Source organism: Condylura cristata, unplaced genomic scaffold (assembly GCF_000260355.1).
Source record: "Condylura cristata isolate star-nosed mole 26May11 unplaced genomic scaffold, ConCri1.0 scaffold00018, whole genome shotgun sequence".
NCBI classification, from domain to species: Eukaryota; Metazoa; Chordata; class Mammalia; order Eulipotyphla; family Talpidae; genus Condylura; species Condylura cristata.
The window spans coordinates 26865716-26879066 of record NW_004567119.1 but is presented as its reverse complement, the minus strand read 5'-3'; the positions used below and the strand labels follow the sequence as shown (position 1 = coordinate 26879066).

Below are 13351 nucleotides of genomic sequence, written 5' to 3'. Positions count from 1 at the left end.
GCACCTTCAAGGATCCTGGCTGTGAAAGATTGTTGATACAGGGCAGTAGACAAGGATGTAGAGAAAGAACACATTTTTTCCTTTCCACTGCTGACCCCTTCCCTGGCAGCTTTCTCCTGACAAAGGCACCACACTTCTTCAAACAGATTTTTCCTTCTTCCTCCTTGGATATCTGGTAATTAGTTCCTAAAAATAGTCAAAGTAAGCTTTTAAGACATAATTTAGATTATAGCATTCTCTTTTTATATACCTCTAGGACTGTAGTTGTGCTTCATATATTATCCAAAGTTATTACTATCTTACAAGGTGCTGAGCCCCAGCTTTCTTGTTCCAAACATACTTAGGTTTGCCTGAGGCCTTTGCCCTTGCTCTTGATGCTCTGTGTAGATCTGTGCATGCTAGCTGCCTCTTGTCTTTCAAGCCTCAGCTCAGATGTCAACCTCTCAGAGACTGTTTCTGACCAGCTAATCTAACATAGTCATTTGTTCCCCTGTTTCCCTTTTCCTACTTGTTGCTCTCAGTCTTACCATCCAGTTTATTTTAATCATGTCTCCATTGGTCAGTATGGTAGCATTTGATCACTTCTGGCTGTTGACCATTCGAAATGTTCCAGGTGCTACTGAGGAATGGAATTTGAATTTAAATAACCAAATGAAGTTAGTGGCTACCTTATCATATGGCATGGTTACAGATGCTGAAATATAGCCACATACACATGGAATACTTGTTCAAAGTTCACACAGTGAAGAGTAGATATAGTGTGTGAGTTTCACTGGACAGTTGGGCTTTTAATCACATGACAGACATCTAGATTAATTTGCACGATGACTAAATATTTGTAAATATGATTTAACTTAATACCTTTTTCAAATCAAATTCTTAGGGTTGTGTATGTTGGTGTTATTGTGGCTACCATCAGTTCAAATGGCAAATAAGTGGAGAAAGGATCTTTTAACCACTGGGTCGTTTTGCAAAAACTGTATTTGATTTACAAATAGAAATCAGAAAAATTGATGTGTACTGTAGACCATTTACTTGGAGTGATTAAGGATATGGTTTCAATAATCAGGGGCCATTTTTACAAAAGAACATGTTTTGTAACGTGCTGTTAGATGCTCTTCATTTAGAAAACCTAAATCTAAACTTTGTTATGGTGAAAATTTACAAAGTAACGTTGAAGTTAGTGGAGCAGGTACCACCTGCTTTAAGTTGCTGATGGTTTTGTTTGGGTTTTCTTTACTTTCTTAGTGCTATACATGATTATTAGTAAACAGAAAACATGGGCTCATTTTATTTTCCTAGCTTACATTATTATCCCAATTCATTTCTGGTGAATATATAAAAACAAACAAACAAGCCTCAATTACTTATCTTGAGTTATTTATCATAGTTAGTGATCATTTTGAAGACATGTCATTTGGTTTAATAGTACTTTTGTTTTAATGTGGACAGCTACCAGACATACATGATGGTTGCTGGGCATTGAGAAATCAACCATACTCTCTTCTGGATTTGAATTGACAAGAATAACAGTATGACTTTATATCTTCAATTATAAAATAACTTCTACTGTTAAAGAAGATCTTGAACCCCAATATTTTCTAGTGTTTACATTAGTAATGATTACCACTAGGTGTTTCTGCTCAATCACATGCTGTCTACTTCAGACGTGAAATTTGGTCTTGTATTTGGAGATTTTGAGATGGGTGATAGTACAGGTCCCCACTTTAATCCAGTGAGACAATATTTTAGAACAGAGCTTTTTTATATTTACAGCTAAATGGATAGAAACAAATATGTTACACACAGAGAAAGAATCAGAATATTTGGAGGTAATTTTGCTATTTATAATATCCTGGCTCTCTTAATTCACCCAATAGTAAAATAATTTTCTGTTCAAAATACTAAAGAGACAAAGCAGCTTTCCTTCTTGCCTCTCTTAAAACACAAAGAAGATAAAACATGTAGGAAATTACATTGACGTCATTGATGTAAACTTTTCATGCTACCATCACTGAGAAAAGTATGGTTTTTAGGATATCCTAGTTATGAAGTTATTTGCATAATAAACAGGAAGCATGTAAAATACCCATTGTTTAATACTTTGTGGAAATGTTTTCCATTGCTTGAAGTCATAATGAGAGTAATTTGATGTAAAAACATTAATAGGAATTTGAGAAAATGGGGCTAGTTGGATTTCCTAATATAAATTGGAAGCAGTCATACTGATAAGAAGAAATTGAGATGGTTGGTGTTTAGTTTTTCATTCAGCTAATATTAAGCACCTGCTATTTATACTAAGCTCAAAATCATCTTGAGGGTAAATAAAATAGGTCCCTCTGCCCAAGGAGCTTTCAGCTAGTAAAAGGAAATATATAAAGGAGTGTTTGACGTGTTATGCTATAATTTGGCATGTGTTATTGGATAATGCACTGTTGCTCCTTTCCTTTTAGGGAACTATCTCCACAGAGGTCTTAATAGTTTAAGAGCTGTCCATCAGCTAGTAAATGGTCAAAAGATGTGAACAGCATGGGGCTCAGAAACCTGCAAATAGTAAATTGTAGTGGGAAAGTGGTGTGTATACACATTATATTGTAAGAGATGACCCTGGAAAGGTTGGCCAAGCTTAGATTTTACTTAGTAGTGATTTACTCCTACATTGAAGTAAGGGTACCTTGGGGTTACAATGAAAATTTGCCATGGCTTACTTGGGAACAGATAATTTTAAATAAGTGCATTTAAGATAAATCTGAAAGTGCCTACTTTCCTACCCTCCCTTCTCCTGTGGGAGAACTTAGTAAAGAAAGTTCCATTTCACCCACACATTCTGAATATTAGTATAGTAACTTGCCTCAAGGTGTTAAAAACCCTGTCCTTTAAACCCTCTCCTATAAACTCCCTTATCTATGCCAGTAAGAGAATTCTGAATAGTTTTTGCTATTTATATTTAATAGTTACTTGTCAAAATTTGTGGTACATGTGTGTTGTTTCCCTCAGTTATAGCATGCAGTAATGCTGCATAGTCTCTAGTAACATCTTTTCACCCCAAATTGTTTCATAATAACTTTTATGAGGGGAAAAGTCTCCACAATGTTGAACTAAATTGTGCTGAAAGTGGCAGTTACCAAGAACCTCCTGACAAAGTGAGGACTTAACTGTAATTGCAGTAAGTCAAGCAAGAGAAAATTTATTGCTGAGAGCCTTATGATCACAGGGAAACTTTTTTTTTTTTCAATTCATACCCACTACCCACTGTTGCAGAAATATTTTTGGAGTGGTAAAAAAATTTCTAGATTACATTAGAACATCATTCTGTTGTAGAAATAAAAATTCAGTAAAAAAGTTATTAACAAAATTGCTCATTGAGATTATATCTTAAAATAGGTGTTGGCCCTCCCTGGTGGTGCAGCGGGGTAAAGCATAGCACTGAGAATCTAAAGCCACCTCTGCATGAGTTCGATTCCCGCCTGCCCCGGAGGTGACCACATGGCGTGGCAGACCTCTCCTGACCCGCCCGCTGCTCCCCTTAGCAGTGTACTTCATCGATTTGCCTGTTCTGTTCCCCACTCTGTCTCGGTGAAGCCTCTCACCACCCCTGAGCCTCTGGCCTGTACCCCAGTTCTGTATGCACAATTCTATATGTGTTAATGGGTCTAGATCCCTGCAATATTTAGACTACTGAATTTATTGGAAGGGATAACTTTATTAGAAATATACTTTCTAGTATGTTTGCAGTATATTAGAAATTACATCTTTCGGACAAGAGATATGTACTTTTGAAAAGCTTTTTTGGGTATAAGCAAAAAGTTTGAAGACTTTTTCCTATAGGACTCAATGATTACCCAGCCTCTTTTTTTTTTTTCTATCATAACATACATTTTAAAAAAGGAAACATGGACCTTGAATAGGGAAAACAATTTTGAAAAAGAAAAGTTGGAGTGGGGCCAGCCTGGTGGCTCAAGGAGTTAGAGCACAGCACTGTGAAGCTCTCTGAAGCCACTGTAGCATAAGTTCGATCCCCATCGGGGGAGGAAATCCATATGGCGCAGCAGACCTCTCCTGTCTTGCCTGCTGCTCCCCTTAGCAGTGTATTTTGGTTAGTCTGCCTGTTCTGTTCCTCACTCTGTCTCCAGTGAATCTGCTCACCTCTCACATCTCTGGCTTGTACCCAGTTTTTGTTTTTTTTTTTTTAAGATTTATTTATGCATACAGAACTGGGGTACAAGCAAGAGATGCGGAGGGTGAGAGGATTCACCAGAGACAGAGTGGGGAGCAGAACAGGCAGATGGACAAAGTACACTGCTGCGAGGAGCAGCGGGCGGGTCAGGAGAGGTCTGCCGTGCCATGTGGTCACCTCCTGAGCAGGTGGGGATCGAACTCATGTGGAAGTGGCTTAAGCTTCTTAGTGCTGTGCTTTAACCCGCTGCGCCACCAGGGAGGGCCTGTACCCAGTTCTTATATGCATAAATAAATAAATCCTAAAAAAAGTTGGAGAGGGCCCTCCCTGGTGGCCAAAGACCAAAACTATGAAACTCTTAAAAGAATATATAGCTTCATGATATTGCATCTGGCAGTAAGTCTGTGGAGATGACAGCAAAAGTAAAAATAAGCAAATGGGACTATTTAATACTTAAGAGACTTTTGTGCCTGAAAGGACACAGTTAATAGAATGAAAAAGCAACTTAAAAGAATGGGAAAAGATTGTAAATCTGCTAAGGAGGTAGTGTCCACAGTATATAAAGAACTACAACTCAAAAAAAAAAAACCAAAATATGCATGCAGATGATCAGTAATCATATGGAAAGATGTTCAACATTATTAATCATCAGAAATGCAAATCAAAATCACAATGAGATATTACACCCTCTGGGATGGCAATATCAAAAGAAACAAGTGTTGGTGAGGATATGGAGAAACTGCCCTGTATATTGTTGATATGGTTGTAAAATGGTCCAATGCTATGAAAAATAGTATGGAGGTTCCTCAGATAAAAATTAATGATACTATTCTGGTATATTCAAAAGAATTAAAGTAGTATCTTTTGACATTTGCATACTCATGTTCATAACAGTATTATTCACAATGGCCAAGAGGTGGAAGTAACCCAGATAGATGTTTTTCACCAACAGATGATGGATAAACAAAATAGGATATATACATAGAATGGAAATTTAGACTTAAATAAGAAGGAAATTGGCCCTCAGAAATTTGCTTTAACATAGGAGTTTTTACTTGCCTTCACCTATATTTCAAGATGGCATACTCTCCCTGACCTTACTAGCTATGTTTACTTCTCCTGCTACTTTGGGTATAGTAAATATGTAACTCACAAATACGAAGATGAAAGAAATTATACAAGATATGAAGTTCTTTAGTATATTATTAACCTTTAGTGGTTTCTTTTGAAAAACAAAATAGAAAAGAGAGTAGGACATACTAAATACTAACCATTTCTTAGGTTTTTGGGCAAATGGAGTAAGTGTATTTTCATGAGCAGAAGGATATACTATTTCTGCTTAAAGATATTTTCATTTCCATCATATTTGAATTGACTGCCAGGACAATGTTTTTAATTTTGATAAGGAGATGATTTGTCTGACAACTTAAATTTTAGAACTAAAAGAATCCTTACAAGTCTAGTTTGATTTAATCTTTTTTTTTTTTTAATCTGTTTGAAGTGTACTTATAAAATACAAGGATGTGCTTACTGGACCTGGTTTTTGAATTTAAAATTACTTTACTCCTCTTGCCTTTCTTTCTAACCAACTGAGATTTCCTTTGCTCTCATCTGAGAGTCCTGAGCTGATCTCTCTTAAACAATCTGCTCTTTGCTATAATGAATGAAAGACTAGGCAAACCTTTCTTATAGCTACAGAAAGGCTCTTCATCTCAGAAGGCCCTTAATCCTACTGAGGTAAATGACTGTTCTGATTGGCTCAGCTGCTGTGGAACAGAGAATCAGATGTCCTTGGAATGCTACCTTCATCTCCTCGAACTGAGCCAGCTGTCCAGCCCAGCCAGTGGTAAGCTTGGTGCTGGTGGCAGAGGTAGATCTCCACGTCATTATCCTTAACCTCTGCCAGCCAGGAGAGGACTGTTTTAGGCTTCTCCCTAGCTACATAATTGGGCTTTAGTCTGAACCCCTGAATGATGGTAAGCTTGCCTGCTTCTATGCCCCCTCCCATATTCTCTGTCTCCCATAAGACTTTTTCCAAGTCATTTCCTCCTGGCCTTTGGAAGGAGTCCAGTTATGAATACCGTCTGATGTCTGGAGCAGTAGAAAGTCAGTTGCACAGTTATCCACCTTGGGAATGAAGTGCCTTTGAAAGGTGATCAAGCCACATGCTCTTGGCCATGGTCTACCTAAGAACCCAAACGGGGGTGGGGGTAGAGGGTTGGTTAGAGCCTTAATCTGGTATTTTGAAAGAAATAAACCCTGATTGTTGAAAATGAGAATGTCCACCTCAACTTAGATTATGACATAGTCTTATATGTGCTTAATAGAATATGCTAATAGGATCCTTTTTCCCATTTATCTTAGAAAAAGATTAGTCCTGAGGTATTGAAAATGTAGAATCAGCTCATCCATTTAGTCTTTTTAAATTTTGTATTATTATGTGATGCTTTCCTTGCATTGATCAAGAAAAGCCAACTAAAATGTGTTGAACCTCTGTAATTATTTCCAAGTCATACATTCTAGGGGTTCTTGCTCTTTATAGAAACTTTATTTCTGTTTTTCATTATCTGAGAAGGGCGGAAATGAATTTTGCTTCTTTGTTAGTAAGTTCTTTTATTCAACCATGGAGATTAAATTAAGCTTTCCTTTTTCTAATATTTAATGATTTGTTTTTTATCTTGACATATTCATGTTGGGAAAAAGCAAATGCTGTCAAATTTATTGCTCACTTCTGGAATTGAGTTTCCTTTCTAGCTTCAGGTTCATGTTCAGAGAAAATGCCTTCAGTTTATGAAGACAGATTGTTCATAAGGAAATTAGAGTGATGTATTTTTGGAATTAAATAGAGCTGTGGGTAATAGAAGTGAATTTCTTGCTTAAGCTTTTGTTGGTAGAATAATTCCTTCATAGGAAGTACCCTTAAAACACACCAACTTGTTGTGATTGAATTAAAATGTATTTTCTCTTTGTTTTGAGGTTCCAAAGACTGTATCATTTTTCAATTGAGAAACCAAGCATATTTTTTTTTAAAGATTGATTTATTTATGCATATAAGAACTGAGGTATAGGCCAGAGGTGTGTTGGGTGAGAGGATTCACCAGAGGCAGTTCTTAGCTCTGTTTTGCTAAAGAGGAAGCTAAGGCATGGGATTAAATAAATTGCCCAAGCTTATGTTACTTTTTAGGAATAAAAAGAAGTGTTCAGGGCCCTCCCTGGTGGCACAACGGGTTAAGATGCAGCACTGCAAGCTAGCCGCAGCCACTTCAGTGCAAGTTCGATCCTCGACCCTTGAGGTGATCCACATGGTGTGGCAGACCTCTCCTGACCCTCCTGTGGCTCCCCTCAGCAGTGTACTTCATCGATCTGCTGTTGTGCTCCCCACTCTGTCTCTGGTGAAGCCTTTCACAGCCCCTACAATTCTGTATGAGTAAATAAATAAATTTAAAAAAAAAAAAGAAAAAAGAGGTGTTCAACCCAGGCAACTTGACACCTGACTGGGAATAATGGTTGTTCTAGATCTGTGCTGTCCTAGACTGTGGCCACTAGTCCCCTGTGCTGTTGAGCACATGAAGTATAACTACTGCAAACTGACATGTGCTTTTAGTGTAAAATATATAGCTCCTGTTTTGATGACTTAGTATGAAAAGAACTATGTAAAATATTGCATGAGTAAATTAATTATTGATTATATATTGAAATTTCATATTTTGACTATATTGTGTTAAATATATTACTAATACCGATTTCACCTGTTTCTATTTGTTAATATGGCAACCAATGAACTTAACAATGTTAATGTGGCTTCCATTCTATTTCTTGGATAATGCTGCTAAATACTACTCTCTAGTAAGTCAGGGGCCCACTGGAATAAAAGAATAGAAAGATGAAAACAGGCCAAGAGAAAAGACTGTTCAGCATCAAATTGGGTGGAATGAAAAGTTCTTTGAGGTAGTATTCCGCAGAGCATGATCTATGATTTGTTATTTTAATCTCTTTCTTGTCAAGATTTTTTTTTCAGTCTCAGTAATTTATGATCCCATTTACTAGCATTAACAGTAAGATTTTTTTCTTTCAATCAATAGTTGACTATTTCGCCTTTTTTTTTATAACAGTTTATTTTACATTTTTACTTTTTTTTTTCCTTCCATCTCAATTGTAGTCCCTGTGGGTCTTGTCAAGATTTTTAAGGCTATCTGAAAGGGGGGAATCTGCTGTAGAGGAGGTAATTATGATTTCATGAAGATAATGGATATGAATACAGTTTTCTAAATTTTATGATCAATTTTGTAGAATTGCATTTCTTCAAAATAAAGACAAAGGCCTAATTTTGGGGGGTTGAGTGGTTGTTACTTAATAAATGGGGAAAACACTTGTGTAGCCTTGGACTGAAAGAAGTGTTACTGAGCTCATTAAGCCAGTGGTTCTGTGGTGTGGTGATTGTGTGGTGGTAGAAATCATCTTTCCTGGTGTCCTTATTCTATAATACCCTTTATTAACCTCTTGAGTTATGCCAGAGCTTGGAACTTTAAAATTTTCCTGGTCTATAGGAAATTTTGATCTGTGTAACTATTGTGGTTACCTAAAATATAAGTTAAACATACTGCTTTGGTTACCGTTATTAATGATGATCAATAAACACTGCTAATGATACTGATCGAAGAACACATTCCTTCACTGAAAAGTTGCTAGAAGGAAAGACAGTAAAATTGTTTACAGCTGAGTTTTCAGTATATGCCACCCTTGTTCCTTCTAAAGTATGTTCTTGGCCTGCCCATGTCATTTGAAGGTAAGAGAAATAACTGTTAATAGTGTTGTGATCCCAGCACTTTTTGTTAACAGCCAACAGTAACTGTCACATAGCAGCCTGCAAAATTGTATCAAATGAACTTGAGCAGAAGTTAGGAGGCTGCAGACATTCTGTCATTGGTACTGTGTAGAAATAAACTCAAAACTACTGCCCTGTTAGCGATTATTTTCCCCTACCTCCTTTTTTAGTGTTTCCCATTGACAGGATTTGGAATGCATTTTTAGAGTGTTATAAATACTTAGTATTCTAGACTAAACATAAAAATTGCTTTAATCTAGCTGATGGTAGTTCTGCTTCACCTTCCTTTAATGGTTATTCCTGACTTGTTTGGAAAAGATATTCCTGTTAATCGTGGGAGATGCCTGATTAAATTCTCTCTCCCTCTTGTGACTAGAAACTCCTCAGTAAAGGGCATGGAGATATGTGTAAGCCCTCAAAATACAAATATCCCATGTAAAAAGTGTATTTCTCGGGCCCTCCCTGGTGGCGCAGCGGGTTAAAGCACAGCACTGAGAAGCTAAAGCCACTTCTGCAGAAGTTCGATCCCCGCCTGCCCCAGAGGTGACCACATGGCGTGGCAGACCTCTTCTGACCCGCCTGCTGCTTCCCTCAGCAGTGTACTTTGTCCATCAGCCTGTTCAGCTCCCCACTATGTTTCTGGTGAATCCTCTCACCACCCCTGCCCCTCTGGCCTGTACCCCAGTTCTGTATGCATAAATAAATAAATCTTTTTTTAAAAAAGTGTATTTCTCAAGGTCTTTCTTTTCCTTGTTGTTTTCAGTGGGGCATAAAGAGGTATTAGGTCTTTGCCGGGGTAGGAAGTCCAAATTGCTGCTGTCTTCAGTATTATTGTATAAGTCATTTGTGAATTGACTCAGGTACTTTTTAATATCAGTGCAGAGGAGCTACAGCACATTTTTCATAGTTTAATATTGTATTCAGTAGAAGTTATGTGCACATGCTACATTCTTTGAAGGTTTATTTGCTTTTGTATCTCAGCACTTAGCAAAGATTCTGTACTTGTTGAATAAATGAATAACAGACCTTCATTTATTTAGCAGACTTATTCATTTATCAACTCTCTCTGTAATCTCAATTTTCTCACTGTAAAATGAAAGTGACAAGATGTTTGTGATGCTTAAGAGAGTTAATGTCTATGATACACATAGCTGTCACTAACATGCATTGATTCAACTCCACGTGGTCTTTCTGTGATTGTGGTAATTTGATAAATATGTTGTTTTTATGGCAGCTTACTGATTCAGTTGGGGAACTTCAGAGTAAAAAGCCCTTTTAGATATTTGGCTTTCTAAGTCACATAAGTGTGCACATCCTCAAACTGTATATGGGATGGCCTAGTTACTACGACCCACAGTAAAGGGGTTGTTTTGGGTGAGTGGAAAACTAAATGAAGAGTTTCCCTAGCTGAATTAGTGTACAAACAAATTTTCCCTGTTAGGGAAAACTTCAAATCTTATTATCAAAGGAATGTTTCCATTTTAAAGTAAGTATTCTCTTACCTTTGGCCTTAACTGTAGAGCCACTATTCCGTATTCTGCTCCCCCTTAATGAGCCATAGAACGATAAGGATAGTGGACTCTACAAGAACATGGGCTTTGGAACTCAGGCAGACTTAAATTCAAATAACCTCTTCTTCCCTTTCCCTCCTTAGCTCACTTCCCCAATTTTTCTATGACCTTGGTCACAGTATCAACTCTCTCTATTTTCTATGACCTTGGTCACAGTATCAACTCTCTCTGTAATCTCAATTTTTATCACTGTAAAATGGAAGTGATAGAGGATGTTTGTGATGTTTAAGGGATACACATAGCTGCTGACTGCATGTTAGTTTTATCAGGTGATAACCCTTATATATGCGTTGCATCTTTGTGTTTGCTCATATTGCCGCTTTTCAAGAATATTTGAAAAGTTCATAGCCAAGTTTAAAAGACTTCGTTGAACCCTTCTCTGTACATTTTCATTTCCCTTACCCCCTTATCTGAGTTTCCGTAGTAGTAGATTGCAGTAATCTTTATATGTTAAAGTTACATTTGTCTCCTACTCTCAGTCATGAGTTCTTTAAAGACAAGGAGTGAGTGTGTATTTTCTTCAGCTCCTGCTGCAGGCTTTGGTACATAGCATTTAACAGAGCAATTGTTAAATTGTTTAATTAACATGTATATGGAAATCTTCTATAAATTTTGCAGTGTTAATTAAATGATGGTACTATTTTAGGACTTAATATATACCTAGTAGTGTGCTTGACATATTAGGAAGTATTTACTTGGTATTTAAGTGCCAAAGATGAGAATATTTCTGCAAAGCTAACAGAGCAACTATCAGATTGTACCATTTTTTATATCTGTATGTGATTATGAATTTAGCAACTTTTAAACCTTATATGTAAGTGAAAGTTCTATTTGCTTCCTTCCTACTGTAAGCATCTTAGATAAAGCCTTCATTTTAATCTTTTAAATTGATTCTTTCCCTGAAATTTTGAAGTCTGTTGTTTTAAGTATAGTTTTTGTGTTTTATAGTATTTTAAAAAAAGATTTATGCATACAGAACTGGGGTGCAGGCCAGAGGTACGGGGGCAGTGAGAGGATTCACCAGAGACTGAGTGACGAGCAGAACAGTCAGACTGATGAAGTACACTGCTGAGGGGAGCAGTGGACGAGACAGGAGAAGTCTGTTCTGCCATGTGGATCACCTTCAGGACCAGGGATCGAACTTGCACTGAGGCAACCGCAGCTAACTTGCAGTGCTGTGCCTTAACCCACTGTGCCAACAGGAAGGGTCCTGTTTTATAGTATGGCTAAATCTTGATTACTAGCATTGAAAATTTTACTGTCAGGCACTGAGGACTTAAGTATACTATGTGATTTAACCCTTTCACCAGCCTTGCCATATGTACTGTCATTTTCCTTGCTTTAAGGAAGTTTGTGGATATGGGGTAGATTTGTCCTTCGTCTCAGAGCTAGTAAGTGCTGGGGCCAAGATTTGAGCTTAGATAATCTGACTCTGGGGGCTTAGTTTGAATTTCACGTGATTTTTAAATTAATTTGAGATAATACAGAGAGTCTATCTAGAAATGATTGTCTCTGAGTAGTTTTTTCTCTTCTGTGTAAGAGATTCAGAGATAAGTCTTTAGAAACAAGTAGCATGAATAATGTAAGAGATCATACCTCCAGACATATGTGAGCCTTGCTTGATGCGGTTTGTTAAACATCTTACTTTAGTCTGAGGGAATATTCCCATGTGTAAGAAACCAAAGGGTCAGAAGAGGGTGGGCATAGTAGACCTGTCACGTTTGAAAATTCAGTATCTTACCAGGAAAAAAGTCACATTTTAAGGCATCCAGGTGAAATTTCATGAGCGATTTTTTTTTTTGATCATGTGTACATTTAGTTTAACTTTTTTAAAAGGATTTATTTATGTATACAGAACTGGGGTACAGCCAGAGTTGCAGGGGTGGTGAGAGGATTCACCAGAGACAGTGGGGAGCAGAACAGGCTGATTGATGAAGTACACTGCTGAGGGGAGCAGCAGGTGGGTCAGGAGAGGTCTGCCACACCATGTGGATTACCTGGGGGGTGGGGATCAAATTCATGATGAAGTGGCTTTAGCTTCTTAGTGCTGTGCTTTAACCCATTGTGCCACCAGGGAAGGCCCAGTTTGTTAATGTTTTAACAAATGTTTGTCATCTTAAGATTTTTCTAAGGTCATTTGAAGTTTGATTTAAACATGGATAAATGTGATGTCCAGTTTCACTACTAACATAAATTTGGAGATTCATGCCAAATGTGACCTTATTGTTACATAATTCCATTATAATGAATTTACCATTGTTATCTTCCTTAATATCAGCATTTAAATATACTTATATAACATTTATTGCATATAAGGGATTGGTTCTATTATGTTTAGATAAGATGTTGTACAAATATTTTAAGGTCTGTATTTCATGTAAACACTTTTCAACTTTTTAAAAATAGGTAAATCAACAAATTGGGAAGATGACGGTTGGGGAACATGGGAAGAAACAGAACCCCAAGAACCTGTAAGTCTGTAAATTTATGTATACTTTTGACATGACATTTCCCTTTTGTAATGATGGCAACACCTGACAGTATTATGTTGATATTTTAAAATGTGGATGGAGAACATGTTTGTGCTTAGTAAATGATACTTAAGTAGATACCTGTTTATAAGGAACTTAATGTCTTTATAGCTAGGTGGGCTAAATGAAGAATAGTTGTGTTAGGGTTCTTTTCCCTTTATTATTACTCTTTTTTTTTAAATGATTTATTTATTTATTCATACAGAACTGGGATACAGGCCAGAGATGCGGAGGGTGAGAGGATTCA

The 13351-nt window shown here is 37.0% G+C and overlaps 1 protein-coding gene and 1 pseudogene across 1 annotated transcript in view; one reads left to right on the top strand and one right to left on the bottom strand.

Annotated features, from left to right (window-relative positions):
• The window catches only part of RAB3GAP2 (RAB3 GTPase activating protein subunit 2 (non-catalytic)), a 77076-nt gene that overhangs the window by 2277 nt on the left and 61448 nt on the right, over positions 1 to 13351 (top strand). Inside the window, exon 2 of the mRNA XM_004685444.2 lies at positions 12980 to 13044. Within this exon, the coding sequence (XP_004685501.1) occupies positions 12980 to 13044 (65 nt within the window). The remainder of the gene's footprint in view (positions 1 to 12979; positions 13045 to 13351) is intronic.
• On the bottom strand, positions 5885 to 6943 carry LOC105853797 (annotated as a pseudogene).